Below are 16,203 nucleotides of genomic sequence, written 5' to 3'. Positions count from 1 at the left end.
TCTTTTGCTTGTAGATTTTGTAAGGGCTTTCTCTTGGCTTTGCATAGTTCAGGTTAATGAAGTTCTATTGTCTGTTTTGGTTGGTCTAGACTACCAGTGTTCAAGCTGGTTTTGGAAAAGGCAGAGGAACCAGAGATCAAATTGCCCACATCTGCTGGATCATCAAAAGAGCAAGAGACTTCCAGAAAAACATCTATTTCTGCTTTATTGACTATGCCAAAGCCTTTGACTGTGTGGATCATAATAAACTGTAGAAAATTCTTCAAGAGATGGGAATACCAAACCACCTCACCTGCCTCTTGAGAAACCCATATGCAGGACAGGAAGAAACAGAACTGGACGTGGAACAACAGACTGCTTCCAAATAGGAAAAGGAGTACGTCAAGGCTGTATATTGTCACCCTGCTTATTTAACTTCTATGCCGAGTACATTATGAGAAATGCTGGGCTGGAAGAAGCACAAGCTGGAATCAAGATTGCCGGGAGAAATATCAATAACCTTGGATATGCAGATGACACCACCCTTATGGCAGAAAGTGAAGAGGAACTAAAGAGCCTCTTGATGAAAGTGAAAGAGGAGAGTGAAAAAGTTGGCTTAAAGCTCAACATTCAGAAAACGAAGATCATGGCATCCAGTCCCACCACTTCATGGGAAATAGATGGGGAAACAGTGGAAACAGTGTCAGACTTTATTTTTTGGGGCTCCAAAATCACTGCAGATGGTGATTGCAGCCATGAAATTAAAAGATGCTTACTCCTTGGAAGGAAAGTTATGACCAACCTAGACAGCATATTAAAAAGCAGAGACATTACTTTGCCAACAAAGGTCCATCTAGTCAAGGCTATGGTTTTTCCAGTAGTCATGTATGGATGTGAGAGTTGGACTATAAAGAAAGCTGAGTGCCAAAGAATTGATGCTTTTGAACTGTGGTGATGGAGAAGACTCTTGAGAGTCCCTTGGACTGCAAGGAGATCCAACCAGTCCATCCTAAAGGAGATCAGCCCTGGGTGTTCTTTGGAAGGACTGATGTTGAAGCTGAAACTCCAGTACTTTGGCCGCCTCATGTGAAGACCTGACTCATTGGAAAAGACCCTGATGCTGGGAACGATTGAGGGCAGGAGGAGGAGGGGATCACAGAGGATGGGATGGTTGGATGCCATCTCAGACTCAACGCACATGAGTTTGAGTAAACTCTGGGAATTGATGATGGACAGGGAGGCCTGGCGTGCTATAGTTCACGGGGTCACAAAGAGTCGGACTCGACTGAGTGACTGAACTGAACTGAACTGAGACTACCAATATCTCCCAACAGTGCTTGAATTCTAGTATCTCTATTCTGTTCCCAACTGTATAATAGCTGTTTTCTGTTGGGCCTTATCTAGTGTCACTGTTGTGTCCTCAGTTCCAGTCCACGGACTCAGACAGACCCTTGAACACAATCTGCAGGTGCTCCCCGTTTTAGTGTCTTGACCACAGACTTCAGTCCTCCCTAAACCCTTATCTTTGACCTCTCAGCCCAGAGGGACCATCGTAGGTTTAATGGTAACCGTGCAGAAGTTGTCCTCAGAGAGCTTGGACAGTTGTGGGCTTACATACTGAATATTCCTGTAGGAACCATGGTATTGTACTTGCTGTTGTCCAGATATGTTTTCTGACAGAAAACAATCATCAAAATGATTTAAAATATGATTTAAAACTTGCATGGAATATATTTTGATAGCAAAGTTTATGGCATAGACATATAAATTTATATTAGTAAAAGAAATGTGAAACATAACTCTCATTTTTAGATGGCTTAATGGTACAAATAACTCCAGAGACTATGGATGGCTTGCGGCTAGCTCTGCGAGAACAAAAAGACTTTAAAATTACATGTGGGAAAGCTGATGCTGTAGACATGAGAGAATATGTGGACATCTGCTGGGTAGATTCTGAAGAAAAAGGAAACAAAGGGTAGGAATTTTTTGTTGTCAAAATGTAACTGATTTGATGGAGGAGAAAGGATAAAACATGCTGTTGAGAAAATTAAATATTTTATAAATATAGAATTGTACCATTAATTTAAATGCATATACTTTAGTTACTAAATGCAGTATTTTTTCCAGAAATGTACCTAACCAGCATCACGTGTATTTCTTTATCTAGCATGCTGTAAATTATTAAAGGGTGGTCAGTTTGGGAGGGGGCCAGTGATACAATGTGCATTGTGTAGCACTTTAGGCTTGATGCCAGCTATGAGAAAGACAAGCTACTTTGTCTGCTGTATGGTACCTTGGGACACATACATATTTTCACCCGAAACTACCTTTTACCAATATGTATTTCTGTGAAATTATTTCACAATTTTTTAAATTAATTTTTTTACTGAGGGATAATTGCTTTATAGAATTTTGTTGTTTTCTGTCAAACCTCAATATGAGTCAGCCATAGGTATACATATATCCCCTCCGTTTTCAACTTCCCTCCCATCTCCCTCCCCATCCCGCCCCTCTAGGTTGATACAGAGCCCCTGTTTGAATTTCCAGAGCCAAACAGCTAATTCCTGTTGGCTATCTATTTTACATATGGTAATATATGTTTCCATGTTACTCTTTCCATACATCTCACCCTCCCCTCTATGTCTGTTTCTCTATTGCTGCCCTTTAAATAAATTCTTAAGTACCATTTTTTTAGAGTTTGTATACATGCGTTAGAATACAATATTTATTTTTCTCTTTCTGACGTAGTTCAATCTATATAATAGGTTCTAGGTTCATCCACCTCATTAGGACTGACTCAAATGTGTTCCTTTTTATGGCTGAGTAATATTCCATTGTGTATATATACCACAACGTTTTCATCCATTCACCTGTCAATGGACATCTAGGTTGCTTCCATATTCTAGCTATTGTAAATAGTGCTGTAATGAACAGTGGGATACACATGTCTTTTTCAGTTTTGGTTTCCTCAGGGTGTATGCGTAGGAGTGGGATTGCTGGGTCATATGGTGGTTTTACTCCCACAATCATTTTTTGTAAGTAATGGAATCCTTTGGATGTTTATTCTGTATTATGTTGATCCATTGTAAATACAAACAACTGAATTCAATAATATATGTTTACATTAGAGGCCTTATAGAATATTACTGCCATTCCCTCTTACCCATTTTCTTTCTCTTTTTGGAGACTGGCTAAGGGATCTGGAGCAAAGACGGAAGAAGAGGGCTAATGCTGAAGGATTCCAAAATAGGGTTTTTGAAATACATGAGATAGCTTTTCTGTTAGGAGACTATTTAAGGTAGTTTAAACCTTAGGTCTGAATTGGGCATTTGAAAAAGTAGATATAATTTGCTACACAGTTTAAAAAATCTTGGTAAATGAATGTGAACTACAGTTTTAATTATTTTGTCTATAATTGAGATGTCTTAACTGCTGCTTTAAATTAATAGCTTTCATAATTTTTATCCTTATTCCATTTCTTCAAGTCTTATAATTCACTTCATAGAAAGCACTTTGGTTAATAATTCTATTACATTTTTTCTGCAGTGTTATTAGTTCAGTGGATGGAATGTCATTACAGGGATTTCCAAGTGAAAAAATAAAACTGGAAGCAGATTTTGAAACTGATGAGAAGATTGTAAAGTGTACTGAGGTATCTTAGAAAAATGATCCCTTTTGTTTACATGTTGTATTTGGATATATCTTTGTTAACTTGGAGATTTCACAGTATTCAACCTCTGAATGTTTCAGTGCAGCTTATTACACTTTACATTACACCTTGAGACACACATCTCCACCCCAGACTGCCTTTTATCCACCAGATCTGTATCCCCATAGGATTATTTCAGTTTACTATATGGTGATACTGCCTGTGAACTCACAGTTAAGTTTTGGCAGCATTGCCATCTTTGTGCAATAACATGTTATTTGACCATAGTGTTTTCATTTTTCTCTTATTTTACCAAAAATAAGATATTTTATAGATATCCGTTTATAATCAGAATTCACATATGGAAGTCATTTTTACTTGTTCCAATTTTTAAAAATGTGATTAAAGATAATATGAAACTATACCCTCCCCGCCCGTTAGTCTACCTGCATATTCCCCCCCTCATTCTACATCTTGGGTCAATCAATGTTACTAATTTCTTAGGTATTTCTGATTTTAGGTATGTACAAGATTCAGAAACTATAGAGGATACCGAAATTACAGAACATTATTTCTTTGATCTTAACTTCATTAAGATGTCTTTATAAGATGGGTATCTTGTAGAATGGACTCATTAATACTCGTCTTTAAACTGAGTTAACAAAGCTTTTGTTGCTACAAGTTAACTTTAGGCAAAAACAGCTAAGTCATCCCTGTATCCCCTAACCTTTTAAGTTTTAAATTTTTACTTATAGATCAGCCCAAATATGGAGAATGTTCTTAACTAGTGAATTTCATGGCACTAACCTTGGAATTTTATTCATAAAGTTCAATTGAAATTAGCAATGGTATTTTTAAAGCTACTTTTAGTGTTAATCGTGACTTGTTTCCTAATTGAATATATTTCAGGTGTTCTACTTTCTAAAGGACCAGGATTTATCTGTTTCAGCAACTCGTTACCAGTTTGCAAAAGAAATCGCCATGGCTTGCAGTGCCGCACTGTGCCCTCACTTGAAAATTCTAAAGAGTAATGGAATGAATAAAATTGGCCTCAGAGTTTCCATGGACACCGATATGGTGAGACATGTTTTTCTGATATATTTCTGAAATGAATATATCTTATATTAAAATAATCAAAAGTTTCTTAACCTTTTACTTTGGGATGACTGGAAAGAACTAAAATTTGTTGAACATTAATATTTGGTATGTACTTCATGTACATCCATCTCCTTTACTGTCCACAGCAGGGACCCACAAATTTTTTTTTTTGGTTAAAGGCCAGACAGTAAATAATTCAGGCATTGTGGGCTATCTGTTTTCTTTCATATCTACTTAACTCTGCTATTGCAGTGTGAAAGCAGCTATAGACAGTATATAAACAAACTTAGCTGTGTTCCAGTGAAACTTTGTTTTCAAAAACAGTGGGTGGGCCACATTGACTCACAGGCCATAGCTTGCTGATCCCTGCACTACAACATTCCTGCTTGATAAGTAGGTTTTTTAATTTATGCTGGCTAGATTCTATATTTATGTGATTTAAAATCATGAATGTCTAAAAGTGTTAAAAAGGGGGAAATTTCAGTTTTTTCCTCCTGTGTAGGGAAAAACCATTTCTTCCCTACTATTTCTTTCCAGTGTGTCTCTTTTAACTAGTCACAGAAAACACTTGGTCACCAGATGTATAGAGGCTTTCCCCACCAGTAAGCAATTCTCAGACACAAGCAAGGTAGCTTAAGAATTCAACTTAATTTTGACTGATCTACTCAGAGAGGGACTTCCCTGGTGGCTCAGATGGTAAAGAATCTGCCTGCAAAGCAGGAGTCGGGTTTGATCCCTCCGTTGAGAAGACCCACCCTGGGGAAGGGAATGGCTACCCACTTCAGTATTCTTGCCTGGGAAATCCGGATCACGGACAGAGGAGCCTAGCGGGCTGTGGTCCATGGGGTCGCAGAGTCTGACATGACTGAGTGTCACTTTTTTCACCCAGAGGTAGCATCAGAACCTCCAGGTCTTACCAGACTGCCTCCTCCCCTACTTCATATGCCAGTCACAGCTATCACCTGTGCTTCTGACCAACCAGTTATGGATCGGAAATTCCAATGACTCCCACTCCTCCTTGGGTTTAATTAATTTGCTAGAGTGGCTCACAGAACGCAGGGAAACATTTTCTTGTGTTTGTCAATTCATTAAAGGATACACAGATGAAGACATACATAGAGCAAGGTCTGGTGGGATCCTGAGCAGGAGTTTCCAGGGATATTATCTCACAAATGTGTGTATATATATATTAGGGCCACCTCATTAAACATTTTCAGAGAGCAGCATTCACGCAATTCTCTAATTTAATTGGTGACCTCTAGAGGTACTAACTCCAGGCTACAATGTAAACGGTTTTGTTGCAGGAAGGCGGACCCTTCCAGGGCCCGAAACCGGGCTCTTGTCTAACACTTGGAAATGAACTGTCCAGGGAGACACGTGCTGACAGAGCAAGAGATCTTATTGGGAAGGGCAGCCGGGTGGAGAGCAGTAGGGTAAGGGAACCCAGGAGAACTGCTCTGCTGGTGGCCCACAGTCTCGGGTTTTATGGTGATGGGATTAGTTTCCTGAGGGTCTTTGGCCAATCATTCTAACTCAGAGTCTTTCCTGGTGGCACACATTGCTCAGCCAAGATGGTTGCTAGCGAGAGGGATTCCAGGAAGTGGACGGACATGTGGTGTCTCCTTTAGACCTTTCCCGAACTCTTCTAGTTGGTGGTGGCTTATTAGTTCCGTATTCCTTATCAGGATCTCCTGTCATAAAACAACTCATGCAAATAGTTACTATGGTGGCTGGCCAGGGTGGGCGGTTTCAATCAGTGTGCTTCCCCTAACAGTTTCAGTAGAGTTGCTGAGATAATAGCCCTGGAAAGACCTCCTACCTGCCCTTGACTCCTAACACTTTAGACGACTTCCATACTCTGCTTCATCCTCCCTTCCTAATCAGGCAATCAAATGTTATCCATTTCTGTGTATTCCTTGTAATTTACATGTATGAGCAAGTAAGTTTGTATGTCCTTTTTGTTCTATTTTTTCACTTTTTTAAAAAAAGCAGTTCTTTAACTTAATATATCTTAGGGAGATTTCATATAAATTACATACTCTCTTTAAAAGTTGCATTGTAGTTGACTATATAAATGTACCAAAATTTATTTAGTTCTTATGCATGTTTAGTATGTACTGCTTGATATTTAAGGTATCCACAATATTTTGCTTTTGCTTAACTGTGAGTATATAACATTCCTGGAACTCCCAGGTCCAAGTGTGTACTCAGTAGATGTGACCATATTGTCTCAAATAGAGGTTATGACAATTTATACTTCTGCCACAATTTATGATAGTATTCTTTCCCTCACATTCTTATCAAAGCAGCATATAATCAAACTTTTGAACTTTACCAATTTACTAGGTTAAAAATTGGTACTCCAGTAGTATTTTAATGTGCATTTTTAGCTGCTTCCAACATCCAATATAATAGATTTCACTTCAGGTTTTCATTAGAACAGTCAATCTTTTTTTTTTTGGCTGTGCTGTGCAGCATGTGATATCTTAGTTCCCCAACCTGGGATACAGCCCATGTCTCTTGCAGTGGAAGAGTGGAATCTTAACCACTGAACTGCCAGGGAAGTCCAAGAATGGTCAGTCTTCACATGAATAATTTCATATGCTAAAGGTTTGCTTGTCCTCAGGCAGGATGTGTTACAGTTCTTATTGGAAAAAAACATATTTTTGTCAATTAAAAGTTCCTTTTTTAAGGAAGCAGCTGATAATTATTTGAGTAATTACTGTTAATTTTTTTAGTCATATGTATTAAAATATAATTTTCACCAGCAAAATTCAATTCAAATATTATTTTACAATAAATTAAAAATATTTTTAAGCAGATATTTTTTTAAATACCATGGGGTTTTTGCTTAAGTCATATTGATAATTATTCGAAACCTTGGTCCACCATGTGTTTTACATGTTCATAGAGAAGAGACCTAAAGTAAAGTAGTGGCAGTTTTATTTTCATAATAAGAGTGGGAGGGACAATTATAATTTATGTGGTAGATGGGAAAATAAAAGATAATATAAAACATTATTTTATGAATGAAAATATGAATTATTCAGTTCAGTTCAGTCGATGAGTCGAATCCAGCTCTTTGCGACCCCATGAATCACGGCACGCCAGGCCTCCCTCTCCATCACCAACTCCCACAAACTCATGTCCATCGAGTCAATGATGCCATCCAGCCACCTCATCCTCTGTCGTCCCCTTTTCCTCCTGCCCCCAATCCCTCCCAGCATTAGTCTTTTCCAATGAGTCAACTCTTCGCATGAGGTGGCCAAAGTACTGGAGTTTCAACTTTAGCATCATTTCTTCCTAAGAAATCCCAGGGCTGATCTCCTTCAGAATGGACTGGTTGGATCTCCTTGCAGTCCAAGGGACTCTCAAGGGTCTTCTCCAACACCACACTTCAAAAGCATCAATTTTTCGGTGCTCAGCTTTCTTCACAGTCCAACTCTCACATCCATACATGACCACTGGAAAAACCGTAGCCTTGACTAGACAGACGTTTGTTGGCAAAGTAATGTCTCTGCTTTTCAATATGCTATCTAGGTTGGTTATAACTTTCTTCCAAAGAGTAAGCGTCTTTTAATTTCATGGCGGCAGTCACCATCTGCAGTGATCTTGGAGCCCCAAAAGTCTGCCACTGTTTCCACTGTTTCCCCATCTGTTTGCCATGAAGTGATGGGACCAGATGCCATGATCTTCGTTTTCTGAATGTTGAGCTTTAAGCCAACTTTTTCACTCTCCTCTTTCATTTTCATCAAGAGGCTCTTTATTTCCTCTTCACTTTCTGCTGTAAGGGTGGTGTCATCTGCATATCTGACGTTATTGATATTTCTCCTGGCAATCTTGATTCCAGTTTGTGCTTCTTCCAGCCCAGCATTTCTTATGATCTACTCGGCATAGAAGTTAAATAAGCAGGGTGACAATATACAGCCTTGACGTACTCCTTTTCCTATTTGGAAGCAGTCTGTTGTTCCATGTCCAGTTCTAACTGTTGCTTCCTGACCTGCATATAGGTTTCTCAAGAGGCAGGTCAGGTGGTCTGGTATTCCATCTCTTGAAGAATTTTCCAGTTTATTGTGATCCACACAGTCAAAGGCTTTGGCATAGTCAATAAAGCAGAAATAGATGTTTTTCTGGAAGTCTTTGCTTTTTCCATGATCCAGTGGATGTGGGCAATTTGATCTCTGGTTCCTCTGCCTTTTCTAAAACCAGCTTGAACATCTGGAAGTTCACAGTTCACGTATTGCTGAAGCCTGGCTTGGAAAATTTTGAGCATTACTTTACTAGCATGTGAGATGAGTGCAATTGTGCGGTAGTTTGAGCATTCTTTGGCATTGCCTTTCTTTGGGATTGGAATGAAAAGTGACCTTTTCCAGTCCTGTGGCCACTGCTGAGTTTCCAAATTTGCTGGCATATTGAGTACAGCACTTTCACAGCATCATCTTTCAGGATTTGAAATAGCTCAACTGGAATTCCATCACCTCCACTAGCTTTGTTCATAGTGATGCTTTCTGAGGCCCATTTGACTTCACATTCCAGGATGTCTGGCTCTAGATGAGTGATCATACCATCGTGAGTATCTTGGTCGTGAAGATCTTTTTTGTACAGTTTTTCTGTGTATTCTTGCCACGTCTTCTTAATATCTTCTGCTTCTGTTAGGTCCATACCGTTTCTGTCCTTTATCAAGCCCATCTTTGCATGAAATGTTCTCTTGGTAGCTCTAATTTTCTTGAAGAGATCTCTAGTCTTCCCCATTATGTTGTTTTCCTCTATTTCTTTGCATTGATCACTGGGGAAGGCTTTCTTATCTCTTCTTGCTATTCTTTGGAACTCTGCATTCAGATGCTTCTATCTTTCCTTTTCTCCTTTGCTTTTCGCTTCTCTTCTTTTCACAGTTATTTGTAAAGCCTCCCCCGACCGCCATTTTGCTTTTTTGCATTTCTTTTCTATGGGGATGGTCTTGATCCCTGTCTCCTGTACAGTGTCATGAACCTCAGTCCATAGTTCATCAGGCACTCTATCTATCAGATCTAGTCCCTTAAGTCTATTTCTCACTTTCACTGTATAATCATAAGGGATTTGATTTAGGTATTAACATGCTTAAATAGAATGATACTGTTAAGTAGTTTATTTTATATTCATTTGCTGAACTAAAACAAGATTGCTCACTTTGTAGGGTTGACTTACCAAGATATTTTTTTTTTCCCCAGGTTGAATTTCAGGCAGGATCTGAAGGCCGACTTCTTCCTCAGCATTATCTAAATGATCTTGATAGTGCTCTAATCCCTGTGATACATGGTGGGACCTCCAACTCTACTAGTCTACCATTAGAAATAGAATTAGTATTTTTTATTATAGAAAATCTTTTTGAGTGAAAGAACTGAGTTGTATTATATATTACAAATTGATTTGTTAAAACTAACTCCAGCACTAAGGCTGAAATGCCACAAACACTAAAAGAAAATATGTTTGATGTTTGAAACTTGTAAGCTTTGCTTTTTAGGCAGGAATGATCTTTTAAAAATCATTAGCTCAATATTTAAATCTCAAAAAAATGGAAGAGATCCACAGTTTTTGAAGCTTTACACTTTATAAGTACTGGAAAAGCAAGGATTTCTTTTGTCCTTAAGAAATTTGTAGCATTTACTGTGGTGTTTAAATGCTAAAGCCAAAGTATCTGCACTTTTATGCCAGGAAGGATTTTAGTGAAGGCTCCTTTCAGATGCAACCTTATGAGGGAAATACCTGTTTTGTTTATATGCCAGTTAAATTACTGGTTTCTAAAGTCTGTTAAAAATGTATTTCAATGGCACAGACCAGTTTCCAGATCTTACACTTATATGATAATTCTTTGAATAAGGCAGATTAGCCTTATTTGTTTAAGTGGAGTGGAGACCTACCTCCATGATTAGATAAACAGATTATTTGCATTAAAATCAGAATTTTGCTTAAGTGGAGTGGAGACCTACCTCCATGGTTAGATAAACAGATTATTTGCATTAAAATCAGAATTTTGCCTTTTTTCTTTTCAAATTATTATTTTATATATATATACGACTTTCTGTTGATTAAATGGGTATTCTTAAAATAATTGTGGGTGCTTCAGGATTTTGTGCTTCTATATTTAAGTATATTGTTTTTATAGCAAGAACATGTGATTTGGTATGTGTTTTATAAATCTTTAATAATTTATAAATAGGTGATATTTTTGTATTGCAGTGCATTATTTTTCCTCCTTTCCTCCCAAAGTATACCACTGTATATACCACTTCTGAGAGTGATTGACGACAGGCCAGATGACCCTTGAAGTAGTCATTATGTAGCAATAAATGAAGCCTGAAACAGGTGTTTTTTTAACTTATCCTTGAAACCTTATAAGTTTCTTGGCAAGTCTGCATATTTTCATTGACACCAATGTATTAAATATAAATTTAAATGGAACTACTTACTTTTGCATACTTTAAATTCTTTATATGGTAATTATTTTTTATAACAGGATACTAACATAAGTTAAAGTCTGTGTATTTGAAACTGTTACATAACTTTCTTTACTTCAAATAGCAAAAAAATTTTTAAGTTCATTGTGTTAAAAAAATCATATTTTAGTTAAGCCTGTCATTTAAGTTATATAAAATATAATCATTATTTTAATGTTTTTTTAAAAAATTCTTATGTGGAATATATATGTTTTTGTATCAAAAACACTCCTGTGTCTCATGAAAAAGAAGCTACACTAAATAGCCCTGTTTTAAGAAAAGTATCTATGAAGCATCTCAACTTGAAGACAAAGTCAGGGTTGTAATAACTCAGGATCTTAGGTCTCAGGCTAGGAAAGACAGAATTTGAATCAGTTTGGTCATATGGTTCCTACTAAATCACATCTGTAGTACTAGCCAAAGACATGGCGTGAAGGAAAATATCAGTCTTCTGGAAGTAACTACTTCATAAAAAATGTAAAATGTTGCAGATATTAAATAAAATAGCAACATGTAATAACTTGTGAAATTTGTTGACATCATATAAGATAAAAACAAATGCATATCAAACTCAATTTGTTTTCTTTATATATTTGTTGTTTATTTTACAGTATAAGTTAACTCTACAGTCTATGAATACTGAATTTACTTTAAAATAACCGGAAGGTAGAGGGTTCTTCCCATGATGGGATAGCTTTGGATTTGTTTCCATAAAGTCTTTACATTTAATAAAAATTGGAGTTACTGTATCTTTGGAGGCACTAAGGTATTCTTTGTAGATTAATGTTTCTGAATGCATTTGTCATGTTCTTCATTGATACTTAATTTGAAATTTTAATTTTCTTAAAGATGAAGAAATAGAATGGTTCTTTGTACTCAATCTGCAATGATCTATTTTTGGTCTCTTGCCTTTTAAGAGTACCGTTTTTCTCTGAATTTTGAAAAACGAAGTAGAATTTAGCCCATTTGTTTTTTGCAGCCATCTGGCAGACTTTCTGTATCTATATGCTTGCTATACACAGAGCACTTTATTAAGCTTCATTGATTGAAAGATGAGTAAACTAGTTCTTTCCCTCTTGGAGATGAATGTGTAAAGCAGATAATCAACAAAGAAAAAGTAATTTGCTAAAACAGTAATATGACTTTTGAGTAGCTAGTTGGAAAACAATCCAGGAGGATAGCTGTACAAAAAATGAGAAGGCATGGGCATTAAACTTGCCTTGGCAAGAGTTGAACATCTGAAGAGTAGATAATATGTCAAAACATTGAATTTTCCCTCTTAAGGCAATTTAAAGAGTCTTCTGTATTGTGTGAATATCTTACCTTATAATTTAATCATAAAAGAAGTAGCCTGACTATGGTGTTTCAACAGCCTAGATTTAAATATTGTTTTATAAGAATACAACTTTTTTTAATAGCAAGCATAACTTTGATAACTTGACTCAAATTTTAAAAGAAAATATCTTGAAATAAACCAGAAACCTCTGAACAATCCTAGGTTTTAATTCTTTTGTGGTTAAAATAATGGTTCATATATAATATATAAACATTAAAGTCAGAAATGTTAAAAACTTATCAATATAAGTTTTCCTGCCGACCTTGTATGCATCTATCGTCTCACTCTGTAACCTCAAGAAGTGATTTTTATTATTGTGTATCTTTCCAAGGTTTAGGTACAGTAGAAGCAAATAGGAATATATATTTTTATTTTTTCCTCTCATTTTTTATACAAAATATAGTGTGCTGTTTACAGTGTCATCTCCTCAATTACTTTTGATTTATGTGGCTTCTACTTAGAATCTTAAAAGTTTCACTGCTTCTCAAACCACTATTTGATTGATAAAAGCAATCTTAATTGTGGAAAGGCAAGAAGAATATCCATCATTGGGATTATGACCATATGTTTCAGTTAGGAGGACTATTTTTCTCAGAACAAATTTTTACAAAAATACTTGCAGGGTTATTTTTAATTTGAGCTACATTTAAAACCTTTTTTTTTTTCCTCCTATTCAACACTAAGCCTCACCATCTAAATTTATCTTTTACCACTTAATTGACACATTGTTTTTTTGTTTTTTACAGCAGATTTTTAGTATGTTTAAATCTCTTTATAGTCTGTGTTTTGGATTTAGCTTAGCTTGGAACGATACACAATATTTAACACCATTTGGAAAACATCTGCATTCGCATTGAGAAAATTACAGCCATATTTTCATGTTTTTACAAATGAAGAAATAGGTCTAATTCAAGTGCTTTATTATGAACCTCTGAATATAAAGTTGTTTTTTCTTTCCCTTTTGGTAAAATAAGATGCTAGCCAGCCTCCAAAATAGCCCACAGAGATCCCTGCCTGTTGGTATTCACACCCTTGTGTAGTCACTTCCCACATTGTACCACTGTTGGTGTTTGTGACTAATAGAATATGGAAGAAGGGATGGGATGTCATTTCCAATATTATAAGAGTTCTGTGGCTGCCACCTTTGGTGCATTTCTCCCCACCTCTCCCTCCCTGTCTGTCCCTTTCTCTTTCTCCTTCTCTATTGAGTCACTCATTCTTGAGGAAGTCAGCTGCCAGGAAAGTGAAATGGGATCCCTCCAACCCTAGTCAAGACTTCAAATTGCAGCCCCAACCACAATTTGACTGTACCCTCCCAAGGACCATCCAACTAAGCAGTTCTTAGATTTCTGAATCTCAGATATAAATGTCTGTTTTTTGTTGTGTTTTCATTTTAATTGGAGGATAATTATTTTACAGTATTGTGATGGTTTTTGCTATACATCAGTATGAATCAGCCATAGGTAGACATGTGTCCTTCCATCCTGAACCCCGCCTCCCCCTCCCTCCCCACCCTCTCCCCCTAGGTTGTCACAGAGCATCGGCTTTGGGTGCCCTGCTTTATGCATCAAACTCACACTGGTTATCTGTTTCACGTATGGTAATTATATGTTTGAGTACTATTTCCTCAAATCATCCCACCCTTTCCTTCTCCCACTGTGTCCAAAATGTCTGTTGTTTTAAGCTGCTACATTTTCTGTTCGTTGATTACATAAAGCAACTAATATTAGGTAACTGAAACAAAAAAATGATATCTTACAGCAGCTCTAAATGAAAATTTCTAAAAGAAAAAAATTGCTCTGACAAAATTAAGCATAATTCTTATCATTTACGGATTGCATGCCAGAAGGAGTATGTGCTAAGTGCAGAGAATACCACGAGAAAGAGTAGGTTTGGCCATGTAGGAACAAAGATGGAACTGTGGGAAAGTTTCTTTTTCTCCAAATTGCTTGTTAGGATATTCTGAGTATGCCTTTGCTAAAAACAACCAAAGCTGATTAAAATACAAAAAGAATCTTAAAACTTCAAAGAGATTTTAAGAGAGCACACAGTGAAAACAAAACACACACACACAAACTGAAAAGGCACGTGAGGGAACCAGATTCCAGAAGCAGGAATTAGTAGAAACACGTAAATTTGTATCATCTTAGATATTAAATTTATGCTTTCTGTGTTTAAAGAAAGTGTCAAGTACCTGTAGACAATGGGAAACTAAAAAGTGATGGAGCTAATTTGGGAAATATAAATGTTACAAGAATATATAAACATTGGTAAATAGGTTTAATGGCAAAATGGAATATGGCCAATTGGAAGGCTTTATAGTCTGGAGTGTAAATCAGTGGGTGGCTCATAATCCCAGCCAGCGGTTTGATCTGTTTCGATGTCAGCTGCCACGTGCTCTGCTTCAAGAGGGGAGCTTGTCTTCTGTGAATTTTTTGTACATAAGTATTTGTTACAGATATCTTAGCAGATGCTTTCTATTTCTCTTGCTTGTGCATATCTTGGCTGGCGTTACAGAAAAATAGTGTAAACATTATTTCCTTACTGGGGAATGAGGGTTTTTTCTTTTTTTTTTTTTTTTGTGGTGTGTGTGTGGGTGGGTGGGTAGGGGATGGTTTATGTTGAATGTTTAGTTTTTCTTCTTCACGAAACATCATGTTGTGGGATCTTTAGGAAACTTCATACTGTACGAATAATAAAATACTTGAAACTTGAAAACAAAAATCAGGAGAAATTAATCAGAATCACAGGTCATACTTCCACAGACAACTCATCTCATTCCACTCCTAGAGGAGGAATACATATAATCTCACCACCTCTACCCAAATTGGGTTAATCAGAACTTATCTTTATACCATTTATTCCTATTTAAATATTTAAATATGTCATCCAAAGCAGCTCCAAACTATCAGGTCAGTGCCCATTTTTCACATTCTAATCTTCATAAAGCCCTGTATATCATCTTTCTTCAATGTATCATGTACCCTTAACACATGAAACCCTTCCTTTGTGGGAAAAAAAATGAAAATAATCACACATATTTGTTATAAAATTTTCCAAACACTTAAAAGTAGAGGAAATTTTAATAAATTCCATGTACTCTTCCTATAACAATCCTCAGATTCAAAAGTTAATCAAGATTTTCCACTTTTGCTTCATTTATCTTGATTTCTTTGCTGGAATAGTTTCAAGATAATCTCAGACATCATTATCTCATGCCACTTAGTCCACTGGCTGTGCTGTGCTTAGTCATGTCCGACTCTTTGTGACGCCATGGACTATAGCCCACTAGGCTCCTCTGTCCATGGGGATTCTCCAGGTAAGAATACTGGAGTGGGGTTGCCATGCCCTCCTCCAGCGGATCTTCCCAACCCAGGGATCAAACCCAGGTCTCCTGCATTGCAGGCAGATTCTTTACATATTCCACTATATAGTTCTAAAAAAATGGACAGTGAAGAGTAAGTTTGAGCCAGTTACTATAAAAATCTATAAAAATATTGCCCCAATATAGTGATCAACAGGCCATAAAAACTTTTGTACTACAGCTGGTATCTGCTGCTGCTGCTGGTAAGTCGCTTCAGTCGTGTCCGACTCTGTGCGACCCCAGGCTCCCCTGTCCCTGGGATTCTCCAGGCAAGAACACTGGAGTGGGTTGCCATTTCCTTCTC

The 16,203-nt window shown here is 36.9% G+C and overlaps 1 protein-coding gene across 4 annotated transcripts in view; it reads left to right on the top strand.

The window, feature by feature from the left end:
• ZFYVE16 (zinc finger FYVE-type containing 16) overlaps window positions 1-13,115 on the top strand; it is a 64,705-nt gene extending 51,590 nt beyond the window's left edge. For 3 of the 4 annotated variants that reach the window (XM_018050069.1, XM_018050068.1, XM_018050067.1), the window contains 4 exons: window positions 1,792-1,954; window positions 3,526-3,631; window positions 4,538-4,705; window positions 9,934-10,098. In XM_018050069.1, the coding sequence (XP_017905558.1) occupies window positions 1,792-1,954; window positions 3,526-3,631; window positions 4,538-4,705; window positions 9,934-10,098 (602 nt within the window). Of the gene's footprint in view, window positions 1-1,791; window positions 1,955-3,525; window positions 3,632-4,537; window positions 4,706-9,933 lie in introns of all 4 variants that reach the window. The other variant, XM_018050066.1, reaches the window with a different exon arrangement.

This window comes from Capra hircus, chromosome 7 (assembly GCF_001704415.2).
Source record: "Capra hircus breed San Clemente chromosome 7, ASM170441v1, whole genome shotgun sequence".
Classification (NCBI taxonomy): Eukaryota; Metazoa; Chordata; class Mammalia; order Artiodactyla; family Bovidae; genus Capra; species Capra hircus.
Note: the sequence above shows the minus strand (reverse complement) of the source record. Positions and strands in the feature narration are given on the sequence as shown.